General features: G+C 63.8%; 2 protein-coding genes and 5 non-coding genes across 8 annotated transcripts in view; all 7 read right to left on the bottom strand.

Annotated features, from left to right (window-relative positions):
- Positions 1–1,133: 1,133 nt before the first annotated feature.
- IL34 (interleukin 34) lies at positions 1,134–6,796 on the bottom strand. Its single transcript, XM_050904143.1, has 6 exons — positions 6,440–6,796; positions 6,227–6,330; positions 5,831–5,908; positions 5,562–5,735; positions 1,469–1,607; positions 1,134–1,369 (listed from the first exon to the last, which is right to left on the bottom strand). The coding sequence occupies exons 1-6, from the start codon at positions 6,465–6,467 to the stop codon at positions 1,350–1,352; spliced, it is 543 nt and encodes a 180-aa protein (XP_050760100.1). The 5' UTR covers positions 6,468–6,796; the 3' UTR covers positions 1,134–1,349.
- Positions 1,682–1,752, bottom strand: TRNAG-GCC (transfer RNA glycine (anticodon GCC)). The gene has a single exon. It is a non-coding gene; the product is annotated as a tRNA-Gly (tRNA).
- Positions 2,632–2,702, bottom strand: TRNAG-GCC (transfer RNA glycine (anticodon GCC)). The gene has a single exon. It is a non-coding gene; the product is annotated as a tRNA-Gly (tRNA).
- TRNAG-GCC (transfer RNA glycine (anticodon GCC)) lies at positions 3,360–3,430 on the bottom strand. Its single transcript has one exon. It is a non-coding gene; the product is annotated as a tRNA-Gly (tRNA).
- TRNAG-GCC (transfer RNA glycine (anticodon GCC)) lies at positions 4,405–4,475 on the bottom strand. Its single transcript has one exon. It is a non-coding gene; the product is annotated as a tRNA-Gly (tRNA).
- On the bottom strand, positions 5,097–5,167 carry TRNAG-GCC (transfer RNA glycine (anticodon GCC)). The gene has a single exon. It is a non-coding gene; the product is annotated as a tRNA-Gly (tRNA).
- Positions 6,797–11,928: 5,132 nt separating the features above from the next.
- SF3B3 (splicing factor 3b subunit 3) overlaps positions 11,929–15,154 on the bottom strand; it is a 30,960-nt gene continuing 27,734 nt past the window's right edge. For both annotated transcript variants that reach the window (XM_050903851.1, XM_050903853.1), the window contains exons 24-26: positions 14,702–14,845; positions 13,868–13,972; positions 11,929–12,834 (exon numbers count right to left, since the gene is read on the bottom strand). In XM_050903851.1, the coding sequence (XP_050759808.1) occupies positions 12,694–12,834; positions 13,868–13,972; positions 14,702–14,845 (390 nt within the window). In that variant the 3' untranslated portion in view covers positions 11,929–12,693. The remainder of the gene's footprint in view (positions 12,835–13,867; positions 13,973–14,701; positions 14,846–15,154) is intronic.

The raw sequence follows: 15,154 nt of genomic DNA, 5'->3' as shown, positions 1-15,154 counted from the left end.
TTCCCCATTGCGTGAGTGCATTTCCGTGGCGGCTCTCAGCTGATATTTTTGAAGCCATCCCTCAAAAGAAGGACCGGAAAAAAACGTCACAACATCTCAAGTGGGCACTTGGGCTGGAAACGCAGGGCTTTGGCAAGCCTCGAGCCCAGCCGTTTGCCGTAGGGATGCTCTGGGAAGCCCGGCCGGGGTCATTTTGCTGGGGCAGCTTCGGTTTTCCCACGGTGGAAGAGCACGGAGGACCGTTTCCCATGCTTGACGTGAGGGAGCGGGAGGTGGGAGCTCAGCCCCGGGGGCTCGGGCAGCCCCAGGTGGGTCCCCGGACCACCCGGGGGTTACTTGTTAAAGCCAGCAGGGATGGGCAAGGGGGTCCCTCGAATTAAAGCCCTTTATCAAGCGGCAGATCATAGTTGGTGGGCTTTATATGAGCTCTGCGTGGGCTTTATATAAACATGAACCATCGCTAGGCGTGAAGGGGGGGAAGGAGGAGGAGGAGGAGGAAGAGGAGGAGGAGGAAGACATTGCATCCGCTCATGCTGCAGTGCCCACAGCCTCACCTGCACGCTCTCATAAATTTGTAAGCCTAAGCAGCCCGCAGCCAGGAATACACCAATTAAGGGCTCTAACAGCTGATTAAGGTAATTAACTAAGCCGGGAAGGGGGGAGGCAGCCGGCCAGCCCCCAGCCCCTCCGGCGCGTTGCCTGCACCGCGCCGCCAAGCACAACAAACAAATCCAGATGTTTTCTTGCCGGGGAAGCAGCCGGGGCTGATGGAGGCGGCTCAGCAGGCGGTGGCTCAGGGGGTCCCTATATCGGGAAGAATATCGCCCCGCAAAGCCAAAGGAGGGGACTGACACCCCAAAAGAGGAGGCAGCGGAGGCAGCTGGGGTTCTCTCTGCTGGTCCTTTATTTCGGGTAAGGTTGGAGGCTCCCGGAACCCGGTTGGAAGCTGAGCTGCAACGCTAGAGAATTAACTGGTGTTTAATGAAAGCTGAGGAAAAGATACAAACCGAGAGGAACTGGGCGATGCCCTCGCCCCCGCTGCGGGCAGGGCAGGGCAGCGCGTCCCCCCCCCCCTTGCAGCCGGCAGCTGCCTGCCCGTGGGGGGCTGCAGCCGAGCCCCCCCCCCCCCCCAGCCCACACTCGTGCAGAAGGTGCCTGGCATTTCGGATGGGGCCGACTCCATGGCCGTGCACAGTCCCAGGGTCCTGGAGGGGGTGGCATTTGTCCCCCCCTTTGCACCTTCCTTAGGGACCCCCTCCAAGGGGCTCTGCTGGGGGGGGGCAGAGCAGAGGCAGCATCCCAGACTCCAGGGCAAGGAGAAGGCATCGAGCAAGGGGTCTTCTGCAGCATTAGGTGGACTCCCACCGACCTGGGCAGAAGGGACAGGCATCACCGTGTGGGACAGGACCCCCACGTGTGGCACCTCTGTTCCCCAAGGCCCAAGGCCCCCTCCCCGGTCCCCACTCACAGGGTGCCCCGTAGAGCATCCGCATGACCTTGAGGCAGTTGTCCAGCAGCGCCTTGGGGCGCACGGCCTTCCTCCGGCTCTCAGCACCCCCGCTGTGGACCAGCTTCACCAGGTCGGCCACCACCGCCTCCACGTCTGTCTGCAGGGACAGGTCACCGGGGTGTCACCAAGGGGCCCCCCCCAGGGACACCAGGGTGCAAAAATTGCAGCTGCTGCATTGGCCGGGAATCGAACCCGGGCCTCCCGCGTGGCAGGCGAGAATTCTACCACTGAACCACCAATGCCAGATGTGGGGCACCCCACGGCACCGCCACACGGCCCCAAACACAGGGGAGTGGGAACAGCAGGGATGGGCACTGGTGGCTGGGGAAACACCCCCCCACAGAGAGGGAACCCTAACAGGTAGCTCTGATGCCCAGGATCCAGCCACGGCAGCACCTCTTCCTGCTGCCTCAGACATCACCTCTAGTGAGGGGCAGTTGTCATTAGCCTTCAGAGTTAACACTCGGACGACACGACTGAGCAAAGCTTGCTCTCTCCTCGGAGGGGCTAAAGAACCTGCCCCACGGCACAGGACAACCCAGCCACACTTGGGGTTCACCCTGGAGACCCAGCTGTGACAGACCACCCCCACCCAGCACCCAAACACAGCTGCTTCTGGGCTGTGGCGGCACCCCCCAGCCCCAAGCAGCCCCCATTGCCCTGGGCCCCTCACTGCCACCGAGCCAGAGACCCTCATTGCCACTAAGCCGGGGACAGACTGACTGCCCCTGAGCCAGGGTGACTTACTGCCACCGAGCCAGGGACTGTCATTGCCACCAAACCAGGGACCCTCACTGTCATCGAGCCACGGACACTCACTGGCCCTTGAGCCAGGGCCCCTCTCTGCCACCGAGGCAGGGATGCTCAGTGCCACCAACCCAGTGTCTTCCAATGCCCCTGAGCCAGTCCCCCTCACTGCCACCAAGCCCCCCTGCAGCTCCCTGCCGCAGCCCCCAGCAGGCACTGGCTCTGCCCCACCAACAATGCCGCCCCGGGGGGGCTGTACATCCACGCAGGGGCCACAGGGACAGTGGTGCCCGGGGGGTGCCCAATCCCTCCGGGCACCCTGGCAGCCCCCCAAGGCCCCCCCAGGGACACAGGGGTGCAAAAACTGCAGCTGCTGCATTGGCCGGGAATCGAACCCGGGCCTCCCGCGTGGCAGGCGAGAATTCTACCACTGAACCACCAATGCCAGATGTGGGGCACCCCACGGCACCGCCACACGGCCCCAAACCCAGGGGAGTGCGAGCAGCAGGGATGGGCACTGACGGCTGGGAAACACACACACCCCCCACAGAGGGAACCCCGACAGATAGCTCTGATGCCCAGGATCCAGCCATGGCAGCGCCTCTCCCTGCTGCCTCAGACATCACCTCTAGTGAGGGGCAGTTGTCATTAGCCTTCAGAGTTAACACTCTGATGACACGACTGCGCAAAGCTTGCTCTCTCCTCGGAGGGGCTAAAGAACCTGCCCCAGGGCACAGGACAACCCAGCCACACTTGGGGTTCACCCTGGAGATCCAGCTGTGACAGACCACCCCCACCCAGCACCCAAATGCAGCTGCCCCTGGGGTGCAGCAGCACCTCCCAGCTCCAAGGCAACCCCATTGCCCTGGGCCAGGGGCCCTCACCCCCACCAAGCCACGGACAATCACCGCCCCTGAGCCAGGGACCCTCACTGCCACCAAGCCCCCTGGATGTGTCCAAGGGGTGCTGGCTCTGCTCTGCCCAGGCAGCGATGCTACCCTGGAGGGGCCGTGCAGGTGCTGGGGGTGCCCAAGGGAGAACAGAACCTCTGGGCTCCCCTCGGCAGCCCCCAAGGGACACAGAGATGCAAAATTGCAGCTGCTGCATTGGCCGGGAATCGAACCCGGGCCTCCCGCGTGGCAGGCGAGAATTCTACCACTGAACCACCAATGCCAGATGTGGGGCACCCCACAGCACTGCCACACGGCCCCAAACCCAAGGGAGTGGGACCAGTAGGGACGGGCACTGACGGCTGGGAAACACACACACCCCCCACAGAGGGAACCCCGACAGATAGCTCTGATGCCCAGGATCCAGCCATGGCAGCGCCTCTCCCTGCTGCCTCAGACATCACCTCTAGTGAGGGGCAGTTGTCATTAGCCTTCAGAGTTAACACTCTGATGACACGACTGCGCAAAGCTTGCTCTCTCCTCGGAGGGCCTAAAGAACCTGCCCCAGGGCACAGGACAACCCAGCCACACTTGGGGTTCACCCTGGAGATTCAGCTGTGACAGACCACCCCCACTCAGCACCCAAAGACAGCTGCCCCCAGGGTGCAGCAGCACCTCCCAGTCCCAAGCAGCCCGTGGCCGCACGGAGCCCAAGTCAGGTAGAGGGGCTGGGGGCTGCTGAGGCGAAGGGCAGGACATCAGGGCTGCATTGGCCGGGAACCAAACCTGGGCTCTTGGGGAGGGAAGAGGGGGCACAAAAATCGTCCCACTGAGCCACCCATGCCAGATGTGGAGCTGCCCACAGCTGCCCCACGACTCCATGGCCTGGGCACCCCTGACAGGGGCCAGCACCCCCCACTGCTCCTGAGCCAGTGTCCCTCACTGCCACCGAGCAAGAGACCGTCACCCTACCAAGCCATGGCTCCTCACCTCCACCAAGCCATGGACCCTCACTGCCACCGACCCAGCACCCCTCCCTGCCACCCATGCTCCCTGTCACCAAACCAGCTCCTCCCACTGCCCCCACAATGCCACCAAGCCAGAGCTGGTGCTGCCACCCTCAGAGCCTAAGCACCCACACAGGGGCCACAGGGACAGTGGTGACCAAGGGAGCCTCTGGGCCTCCCCCCCCCCCGGCACCCTGGCAGCCCCCCAAGGCCCCCCCAGGGACACAGGGGTGCAAAAAGCTGCAGCTGCTGCATTGGCCGGGAATCGAACCCGGGCCTCCCGCGTGGCAGGCGAGAATTCTACCACTGAACCACCAATGCCAGATGTGGGGCACCCCACAGCACTGCCACACGGCCCCAAACCCAAGGGAGTGGGACCAGCAGGGATGGGCACTGACGGCTGGGAAACACACACCCCCCCCCACAGAGGGAACCCCAACAGACAGCTCTGATGCCCAGGATCCAGCCATGGCAGCACCTCTCCCTGCTGCCTCAGATATCACCTCTAGTGAGGGGCAGTTGTCATTAGTCTTCAGAGTTAACACGCTGATGACACGACTGAGCAAAGCTTGCTCTCTCCTCGGAGGGGCTAAAGAACCTGCCCTAGGGCACAGGACAACCCAGCCACACTTTGGGTTCACCCTGGAGATCCAGCTGTGACAGACCACCCCCACCCAGCACCCAAATGCAGCTGCCTCCGGCGTGCAGCAGCTCCACCAAGGCGGCAGAGGCTTGGGAGGAGAGGCAGGACCTCTGCTACCTCTGCAGCAAGGTACTGCCACCAGGAAAACAGGGATGAATTTGGGGGTCACCTTCTGCAGGATCCCCCCCTCCGGCTGTGGCAGTGCCATCCCATGACGGTGGTGGTGACAGTCCCATTCCCCGCTCTCCCCCAGCCCTGCCAGCCCCCCAAAGGGGGTTGCAAGCAAGAAAAAGTCATGCTGCATTGGCCGGGAATCGAACCCGGGCCTCCCGCGTGGCAGGCGAGAATTCTACCACTGAACCACCAATGCCAGATGTGGAGCATCCCCCGGCGCTGCCCCACGGCCCCGCACCCCAGATGCCAACCTCTGCCCCCCAGCAGCCTGCCTATGCCAGCCCTCCCACAAGACCCACACGCAAGGGGGCTGTGCCCACCCGTGCTGCGCCCCCCCCCCCCCGCAGTGTTCATGCCCGTGGGTGCGTGTCCTCACAGCACGTCTGTGTGCCACGTGTGTGCGTGTACCGCCTGTGCACCCCCACATCGGTGCGTGTGCCATGTGAGCATGCAACACGTGTGTCTGCGTGCGCAGGCACCGGGTGCTTGCATGCTGCGTGTGCGCGCAGCACCCCTGCGAGGGGTGTGCAAGGCTGCGTGCGAGCGTGCGGCCGGGCTGGGGTGCCAGGGGGGCCCCGGGGTCTCCCCACCTGCCGGTACTTGCTGTACTCCTTGCCCAGGGCGTCGAAGAGCTGGCACAGCTCCTGGGTGTACTTCCAGGACGGATGCTTCTCCGGCAGCACCTCGCGGATCCGCAGCACCGCCTGGGAGCTGACATGGAACCAGAGGTACCGCAGTGCCGCCTCCGATACCGTCCCGTTGCGCTGCGGGCGAGAGGGTGCCCCGGGTGAGACCCACGCAGCCGCTGCAGGTCCCCAGAGCGTCCCCATCACGGGGCCGTCCCCTGCCGCCGTCTTACCAGGCGGGTAATGTTGGATGGCCTCAGCACCTCTTCGTACTGGACCTGGACCATGTAGTTGATGGGGAAGTAGTGTTTCTGGAAAGGAGGAGAAGAGCACAGGGGCTGTCAGCGAAGCGACGGGGACAGCCCTGCCAGCCTCAGCGTGACACCGGGGACCCGGTGGAAAAGCCCTTTGACGTGGTCGGCCCCCAAAGACGCACCAGCAGAAGCAGCTCTGGGTGCCATTTGGCACACGTTGCCCCCGATAAAAAAAACCCACCCCCCAGCACCTGGTCACTGCAGAGGCGGTGGGTGCTGCCCTCCCATGTCCCTCCCCTGGAGCAAACCTGGGCTCTGCAATGCCACGTGTCCCCCCCCATCCCACCCCCCCCCCCCCCAAAACGGAGGGGTTACCATGTACTGCAGGCGCATCTCATACTGCAGCTTGTCCTGGAGCAGGCGGGTGAGCTCGCATTCGCCCGGCGCAGCAGCCTCCAGCCCCAGCACAGCCAGGACACCTGGGCAGCCGAAAGCGAGCGGTGTCAGCCCCCCCGCCCTGGGGGACACCCCCTAGGGTGACCCCCGAGGCCATCCCCCCCCACCCCCCAATCCCCAACCTGTACTCACAGAGGACGGCCGCGTAGCCCTGCTGCATGTTGACGGTGGCCGTCGGCGGAGCCCTGGGCTGCGCCTACATGGCCGGGGCTCACCGGGAGCTTCCTGGGCAGCGGTGTGTGCGGCGGGGGGACGAGGGACGGGTGCAGGCCCTGGGTGCTGGGCTGCTCTCCGGTAGCCCCGGCCAGTTGCCCCCTGCCATCGATGGGGGGTTAGTCCCCCTTCTCGGTTGTCCCCGCTGGCTTCTCCTCTCCGGCCGGCTGCGGGGAGGCAGCAGGTCCCGGGGCCATCACAGGGTGCTGGCAGGGATGCGCTCCGGGGGGTGTGGGACCCCCCTGCACTGCAAGAGGGGATCTGGGGGGGGAGAGAGCCCCGGCTGCAGCCCCAGGGCAGGCGGGCGCTCGGGCTGCAGCCCCCAAGAAGGGCACCCGCTCCGAGCCCGGGGGACTGCGGGGAAGGGGCAGCCCCACGTGAGCCCCGGGTGGCCGGAGGGCTGTGGGTGGCCGTGGAGCTGTGGGTGCCTGTGCCCCTGCTCGGGGCAGGGGCTGCCAGGGCTTCCCCCAGCGCCGCCCCCAGGGGATTTCCAGGGCGGGGGGGGCAGTGGGAGGGGGGCCCAGCCCAGCACCGTTATCCCAGCAATGAGTTTGTCTGGCCTCAGCAGGAGCTCAGCCACCGAGCGCTGGGGGGATGGGGCTGACGAAGTGGCCAGGCCACCCCACGCTGGGTCCCCACGCAGAGGGGGACGTGTCGTGTCCCCACGTCCATGCGAAGGGTGCTGTGCCATGTCCCCACGCTGTCACCCCAGGGGAAGGAGACCATAGCGTGTCCTTGTGCCGCGTCCTCCACAGCACGACCCCACGCGAAGGGGGGATGCGTTGTGTCCCCGCACGGCGTGGCACGCACAGAAGGGCCCGTGCCATGTCCCAGCACGAAAGGGGCCCCTCCTGCGTCCCCACACCGTGTCCCCACGCCAAGGGGGCCATGCCGCGTCCCCGCGCCATGCCCCAAGGGGAAGGCAGCCCTGTCATGCCCCGTGACCGTGACCCCACGCCATGCCCCCACCCCACGTCCCCACGCAAAGGGGGACGTCCCATCTCCCCACACCACGTCCCCACGTGAAGGGACCCCGCGTGCCGTGCCCCTGCGCCACGTCCCCACGCAAACGCGGCCGGGTCGCGTCCCCTCACCCTGTCCCCACGCGGGGCCGTGCGTGACCAGCCGCAGCCCCCCCACCCCCCCTCCGCCGCACCGCGACCCCCCCCGCGCCGAACCGCCCCGCGCGGCCCTTCCCCCTCCCCCCCCCCCCACGCGCGAGGCGCCCGCGGAACCCACCTGGCGCGGCGCGCGGGGCCGCCGGGACGCGTCTCCCCACGGGCGGCAGCGGCGGCGGCGGCGGCGGCGGCGGCGGCGGGACCGTGCCCGCGCTTCCCGGGAGGCGGGCGGGGGGCGGCGGCGCGGGAGCGGGCGGGGCGGCTGCCGGGGGCCGGGCGGGGAGCGGGGACCGAGCGCCCGCCCCGCACGGCCCGGCCCGGCCCGGCCCGGGACTCGTCCGTGTGTCCCTGCCCTGCCGCGGGGGCTCGGCTGCCCCGGCCGGGTGTCCCCGGGACGGGCGGGTAGCCCCGGTGGGTGTCCACAGGGTATGCAGATAGCCCAGCCGGGTGTCCCTGGGGTGCTCAGCTAGCCCGGGTGGGTGTCCCCGGGGTGCTCAGCTAGCCCAGCCCAGTGTCCCCAAGGTGCTCAGCTAGCCCGGGTGGGTGTCCCTGGGGTGCTCAGCTAGCCCGGGTGGGTGCCCCTGGGGTGCTCAGCTAGCCCAGCCCAGTGTCCCCAAGGTGCTCAGCTAGCCCGGGTGGGTGTCCCCAAGGTGCTCAGCTAGCCTGGGTGGGTGTCCCTGGGGTGCTCAGCTAGCCCAGCCCAGTGTCCCCAAGGTGCTCAGCTAGCCCGGGCGGGTGTCCCTGGGGTGCTCAGCTAGCCCGGGTGGGTGTCCCTGGGGTGCTCAGCTAGCCCAGCCCAGTGTCCCCAAGGTGCTCAGCTAGCCCAGCTGGGTGCCCCTGGGGTGCTCAGCTAGCCCGGGCGGGTGTCCCTGGGGTGCTCAGCTAGCCCAGCCCAGTGTCCCCAAGGTGCTCAGCTAGCCCGGGTGGGTGTCCCTGGGGTGCTCAGCTAGCCCAGCCCAGTGTCCCCAAGGTGCTCAGCTAGCCCGGGTGGGTGTCCCTGGGGTGCTCAGCTAGCCCGGGTGGGTGTCCCTGGGGTGCTCAGCTAGCCCAGCCCAGTGTCCCCAAGGTGCTCAGCTAGCCCGGGCGGGTGTCCCTGGGGTGCTCAGCTAGCCCGGGTGGGTGTCCCTGGGGTGCTCAGCTAGCCCAGCCCAGTGTCCCCAAGGTGCTCAGCTAGCCCAGCTGGGTGCCCCTGGGGTGCTCAGCTAGCCCGGGTGGGTGTCCCTGGGGTGCTCAGCTAGCCCAGCCAGGTGTCCACAGGGTACACAGACAGCCCAGCAGGGTGTCCCCAGGGTGCTCAGCTAGCCCAGATGGGTGTCCCCAAGGTGCTCAGCCAACCCAGCCGGGTGTACCCAGGGTGCTCAGCTAACCCAGCTGGATGCCCCTGGGGTGCTCAGCTAGCCCGGGTGGGTGTCCCCGAGGTGTTCAGCTGCCCTGGCTGGGTGTCCCCAGGGTGCGCAGGTAGCCCAGATGGGTGTCCACATGGTATGCAGATAGCCCAGATGGGTGTCCCCAGGGTGCACAGCTAGCCTGGGCTGGGTGTCCACAGGGTACACAGGCCAGCCGGGTGTCCCCAGGGTGGTCAGCTAGCCCGGGTGGGTGTCCCCAGGGTGTACATCTAACCCTCCTGGGTCCCTCCCTGCTCCTTGGGGTGCTTGGCTACCTCAGTTAGGGGCTCCCCAGGTGCTTGGCTGCCCCAGCTGGGTGCCCCTGGGGTGCTCAGCTAACTCAGCAGGGTGTCCCCAGGGTGCTTGGATGACACAGCTGGGTGCCCCTGGGGTGCTTGCCTAACTACGCTGCATGCGCCCCTGCTCCTCAGGGTGCTGGGCCTGCCCTGCAGCGTGACCCCAGGGCGCTCACCCAACCTAGCTGGGTGCCCACATGCTCCCCAGGGTGCTCGGCTAACCACACTGCACACCCCCTGGGCTCCCCGGGGTGCTCTGCTCTGCCAGCACCAGCACCCTCAGGGCACTGGGCTCCCCTGGCCGGGTGTCCCGGGGCGCTCGCTTGGCTGGGCACCCACGGATGCGTTTTGGGGCACTCGAAACGGGCGTCAGCCCGGCGCTTCCCAGCACGCGCCTGTGCGAGGGCCGCACTGCAGGGAAGGGAGGCTGCCCAGAGCGATCTCCGAGGGGCTGGGGGATCCCTGGCTGTCTCCAGGCCAGAAGGACTCCCGCTCCTTCTGGCCCAAGCCCACGCTGTCTTCTTGGGATGCTTCGGGGTTGAATCCCTGCCAGGAGCAGGGGACAGGGGACACGAGACACTGTCCTCCCCCCCGCCCCGTCACCCCGAAGAGCCCCTTGGGAGAGCTGGCTGCCTCTGCGCTCGGGGCTGCCGGGCATCCAAGGGGTCAGCGAGAGAAATCAGCTATCAAAGAGTGGGTCAGCGCTCCCAGGGAAACGCGTGGGAAGGAATGCACTTCTGCATGCGAGGAGAGCGCGCTGGGATTCCCCTGGCATGGAGTCAGGGCCACGGTGGCCCTCCTGCCAAGCTTCCCCCCGGCCAGCTCCTGGGCACAGCCCTCGCCTCCCTCCCAGCTCCGGGCTGAGGGCAAGATGCTCAGCTCCGGGCAGGGAAAGGAGCTGGTCCAGCTCCTCACCTAGGTGTCCGCAGGGATTTTGCCCGCATCTGCTGCAGGCGTTAAGAGGAAGCCATTTAATAGCGTTCCCTGCCCACGTAGTCATCGCCTTGGCAAGCCGGGATGGGTCGAGGAAGAGAAGGGAAAGGGCGAAGCTGCGCAGCACGGCGCTGGAGGCGGTTTGCCCTCTTTGGCTGCGCCGGGCTGGAAATCACCGCTGGTGCAAGCCCAAGGCAAACAGCGCCCGGTGCACGGCACCGGCCCCGCGAGCTTTGCTCCCATGCGTCAGCAGGAGCCCAGCGCCCTGCGGCTGCAGGGCTCCCGGGGCAGGGGAGAGCCCTCGCTGGGAGGCTGGTGGGGCCCCAGCTTGGAGCTCCCCAGGGAAAGGGGGTCTGGGGACCCCCAGAGCAGCCCACCTGCTCCTCCAGGCTGGGGCTCAGCCCCCCCCCCCAGGCTTTGTCTTGTGCTGGAGACAGGTTATTCACAAGCAACACCTTGTGCTTGGAACCGATTTGGGAACACCCTGAGCCCCCCCGGGTGCGATTTCACCCTTAGGACTACCACCACGCCGAACGCCAAGTTCTGCTGGAGCTCTCCGGGAAGCGCTCCTCGATCCAGAGCAGGCATCGCACCGTGGGGGAGGACAAGGGGATGGGGAAGGCAGGGAGCACTGGGTGGGCACCCCACATCCATGACAAGCCAGAGGCTGGACCCCACCAAGTTCAGCTCGTGTATTTACCGCTCCCCTGACGCAGCCGTCGCCAGCAAGGTGTGGGAAGGGAGCACAAAGCCCTTCACCCCCAGGCAGAGGATGGGTGGGGCAAGCAGCGGCGGCTGGGTGCCACATGGAAGCCAAAGGGTGCAGCCCTGGGTTAAGCCCTTGCCAACACGGGCCTGTAGCGACAAGCGGAAGCAGGAGAGCGGAGAGGAGGGTGCAAAGGACAGGGCAGGAGGGCAAGCGTTCGCCCTCACCCCGCGCGTTCGCCCTCACCCCGCACGGCACGCGCGCCAGAGGAGGAACGCGGAGGCTGTTCGATGCGAGTGCGTCACCGGGCCGGGGACCACCCGCCTCTCCGAGCCCCGGGCTGGGTGGGGAGGAGGCCAGGCCCCTTTACGGGATGGCACGCATGGAGGGAGGTCTCCAGCTCCGCAGAGACAGACCCACTGGCAGGAGTAAGCCAGGGATCAAAGCCGAGACTGGAGACAAGACCGGGAAGCACCTGCTGTGTGGGTGAGCTCCGGCTGCGAGCCTTCGCGGCCAGCTAACGGGCAGCGGGGAGAAACACCTTCCCTCAGCCGGCTGCTCCTCCCAGAGCTGCAGCCGCTTCGCAGGGCAACAGAAGGAGCCTTGAGCCGCAGCCATGCCTTGGAAGGGCTGGAGAAACAGTAGAGCTGAGGGAAAGACCCTCCGCCTCCCACCCTTTCTCCATGTACCCCGCTTTGTGCGTGTCCCGGGGCAGATGGGCAGCGGAGAGCGGCAGCTCTGGCAGCGGGACACGCTGCCGGGCTCGGGGCCAGCTCCAGGCAGAGCAGGCAGGGAAGGGGGGGTCGGAGAGGGGCTCGCAGGCCAACACCTGCGGGGCTGCAGCACGGCTCCAGCACCCAGGCAGGGCGCAGGGTCGAGGGTGTGCATGTTTCTGCGCTCCTCCTCCTCCTCCTCGCTCCCGCCAGGTCAGCAACAGCTGCTGCGAAGGAGAGGAGCCCCGGAGTCAGGCTAGTTAAAAAAACAGGCTTTTATTCTTCATCTGCTGCTCGCAGTCACAGCTTGGAGACGCTGCTCTTGCCAAAGTTATTATGAAACAAATCAAGTCCCAGACTCAGGCCTCGCTCTTCCCCACCCCCAAGAGAGTCAACATTGTACAAAACTCTATTTACAGGGAAAACAGTCAGAAACGGTGAGTCCAAAAACCCCCTTGCAATTCAGAAGAAAACGTTCAAGACAAGTGTGACAGTTACACCCTCCGCACAGCCAGGCTTCCCACCAGCGGCTCCCAGGGCTGCTGGAAGCCCAGAGCTTCTCGTCACCGACTACTAAAAAGAGCCCGGTAATCCTGAGTCACGCCACAGCTCTTTCCTTTACCAAAAAGCTGGGAAATCGCAAAACCCACTCGATCCTACAAAGGCTCGGCTGAATCTGCCCTACAGGGCTTTCTGCAAGGCCAGCACAAGACACCCTCAGGCTTCCCCATCTGAAAAGGGGGGCCAAGGAGATGGGGCTGAGGGTCAGTCTGCGCCCTTCCCTCGGTACTTCCCAAGAGGGAATCTCTCTGGTCGGAAGCCTTCACATAAGCAGCGGGATGTGTTGGGAGACCTAATGTCTGATACTGTATTTACTGCAGTCACATTACTTTGAAACATAAACCAAAAGGAGCAAACCAATATGTAAAAAGGGAAAACAAGCACACATTCCTCCTCCCAACCGTGCTTGGAAGAGCGTCCATAGGAGCCCAGCGAGAAGCTCTGCTCCTGCCAGCTGCCGCTCAGAAAGCGTAGCGCGTGCGGATGTCTTCCAGCTTCTTGGACACCTCGGGTGGGGTCCGGTCCAGCTCTTCGGCCACATTCTTCTGTTTGTTAGGCTCCATGGAGTTGAACTGCTCACACAGGTCCCCATCGATCACATTCTGGAGGGGCAAGGAGGAGAGCATTGAATCGACACAACACAGAGGCACTGAACCCTGCCTAAACGGGGAAAAATGGCAACAAACAGTTTGTTCCCAAGAGCTTCTTAATCCTGGCCTGGAAACAAGACCATGCTCGGTGACCTCATCTGCTGAATAGCAGCAGTTAGCATCAAATTAATTACTGGCCAGCTTGATTAACGAAGGAGAAACCCAAAAAGCTTGGGTGCAGCTGAAGAATCACACAAGGGAAGGGAAGACGGATCCAACCTGGGTCCAAGCACTGCGCTGGGAAGGCTGGGGGAGGCTGCAAAAGACGACTGAGGGGCATCTTCGGTCAGATGCGAGACATCTTTGAGACTGTGCGTGCTGCAAATCAGCCTCAAGCTCATCAAGAACAAGGACACCCTCTGCGCTTGGACAGCTTCCGCTGCTGGGACAGTTTTCTGACTGATACTACATACGTTACCCTGGTAGTAGTTACCACACAGTTGGCTCTGGTCCAGTACACTGGACCCTTCTGGTCACAGCATTTAATAGTCGACCGCTTCACACAGAGTTCCTCAAAAGCAGAAATAGGCAGGAACGGCTGTTTCTTACGAGATTTCCTTTTTCAATGGTGGCGGAAAAGATACATCCCCCAGGCAACACCCAGTTTGACCTAGCCACGCAAACAGCTACGTAATGCTGCTTCGCCTGACGGAAAAAGGAGATGCTGCGGCAAGCAGAGAAGCGCAGCAGCAGCACCTCTGGGCTTGGGTCTCGAGACCAACCCTCAGAAGGCTCATTGCAAGGGTTAAGGAACCAACACAGACACGGTATTAAGTGCCAAGTATTGCTCTCCTTACAGAGCACCATTCAAGAGCTAGCTTCAGTTCCTGCCACGCTCACTACACCAGCTATGGTTTACATTGCCCCAGCCTTCCCCACTGAACAGCAACCGTGACTTGCTTCTGCCAGGCCTCAAAGCAGCTCTGTGTCCCAGAGCAAGCCTCTGCACCCCCACGACCAGCTGATCCTAAATACTCAGACCTACCTTCACCGGGAAGTAGTAGGAGCGGAAACTGAGATGGTCCCGTCCGCAGAGAGGAGGGTGCTCAGACCTCAAGTGCATTTCCACGTGCTGGAAGAAGTCGTGATCCTGGGGAGATGAAGAATCGATAAGAGAACAGTTTGCTACACGTCAGTGCCACCGGCAAGGTAAGACAGCCATCAGCCAGGGGCTCCTGCGCTGGCTCAAACACTGCCACGACCAGGTTCTGCTGGAGCAGCCCTGCACACGGCAGCCAGGGTCACGGTTACCCCCTCACCACTGCCACCCTGGGAGCACCCACAGCACAGCTAAGCGGCCAACTGTGCCACCTCGGCCGGGATCAGCCTCCCAGGAATTGCAGCATACAGCGGCTGTGCAGCACGGAGGTGCAGCTCAAAGCGTGAACGTCTTGGCATCCGCTGCTCCAGGAGGCCACAGCAAACGGAGCAGAGAATACCATCTTCAGGACTTGAAGCATCAGTGCCTGATCAATAGAGTTTACAGGCTACACACAAAGCATGCCAAAGGATCCCTTCTCACAGACGCTAAATCACCCAAGAGCTCCTCCGGAGCATGAATGGATTTAGAACAGCAGTGCAACAAGAAAAGCTCTCAACTCTTCACAGAACCAATGCAGAAGGAGTTGTTAACAAGCTCCTTCTCTTCCCCTTTGCATCAGAGCCCGTCCCACAGCCACAGGCCTTCCTGCAGCCCAGGTTTTCACACACCGCAGAGCCCTAGAGCTACCCTCAAGGGATGCAGCACATTAATATACTGGCTGGGGATGAGTGCACAGAAAAGCAGCAACTCTGCAGCATAATGATGGGGCGTGCTTACCTCGTGGGAAGTAAAAGGGACCAAGATTCCTATCCCCCCCGATAAGGTGGTATAGACAAGAGATTCAGAGCCTCCTGGGATCAGCGTCGTCTTCTGTAAGGAAAGCACCGTCTCTCCCACGTGATAGTTCATAATCACTTCAGCCTGAAAAGTCAACCACAGAAGCATGTTTTTTCTTTAGCTTATATAAAAGCATCAAAAGGCTTGAGAGAGGAAAGCAGAATAAATTCGGCCACCTGCTAGTTCTGAAACACCTTTCTAAAGAGGAAGTGCCTTCCACCCGCGACCAGATGGCAAAACTCAGCACGCCGCTGAATTACCCTCTTGAGCTGGACAAACGGATGCAAGTAATGAGGGAAAGCAGGAAAAGAAAATGAGCGTGCTGCTTCAATCAAACATCACTGAATAGGCATCGGCCGTGATTTCAGAAACTGAATTTGGCTCCCAGTGACA

The sequence above is a fragment of the Gymnogyps californianus genome, chromosome 12 (assembly GCF_018139145.2).
Source record: "Gymnogyps californianus isolate 813 chromosome 12, ASM1813914v2, whole genome shotgun sequence".
Lineage (NCBI taxonomy): Eukaryota > Metazoa > Chordata > Aves > Accipitriformes > Cathartidae > Gymnogyps > Gymnogyps californianus.
Note: the sequence above shows the minus strand (reverse complement) of the source record. Positions and strands in the feature narration are given on the sequence as shown.

What these genes read in the sequence shown, in the direction of transcription:
- IL34 (XM_050904143.1), bottom strand. Translation starts at nt 6,467, where the DNA reads ATGCAGCAGGGCTACGCGGCCGTCCTCT. An exon ending in GGGCTACGCGGCCGTCCTCT is followed by an intron (nt 6,331 to 6,439) that starts GTGAGTACAGGT and finishes TCGGCTGCCCAG; the next exon opens with GTGTCCTGGCTGTGCTGGGG. An exon ending in CATCCAACATTACCCGCCTG is followed by an intron (nt 5,736 to 5,830) that starts GTAAGACGGCGG and finishes TCTCGCCCGCAG; the next exon opens with CGCAACGGGACGGTATCGGA.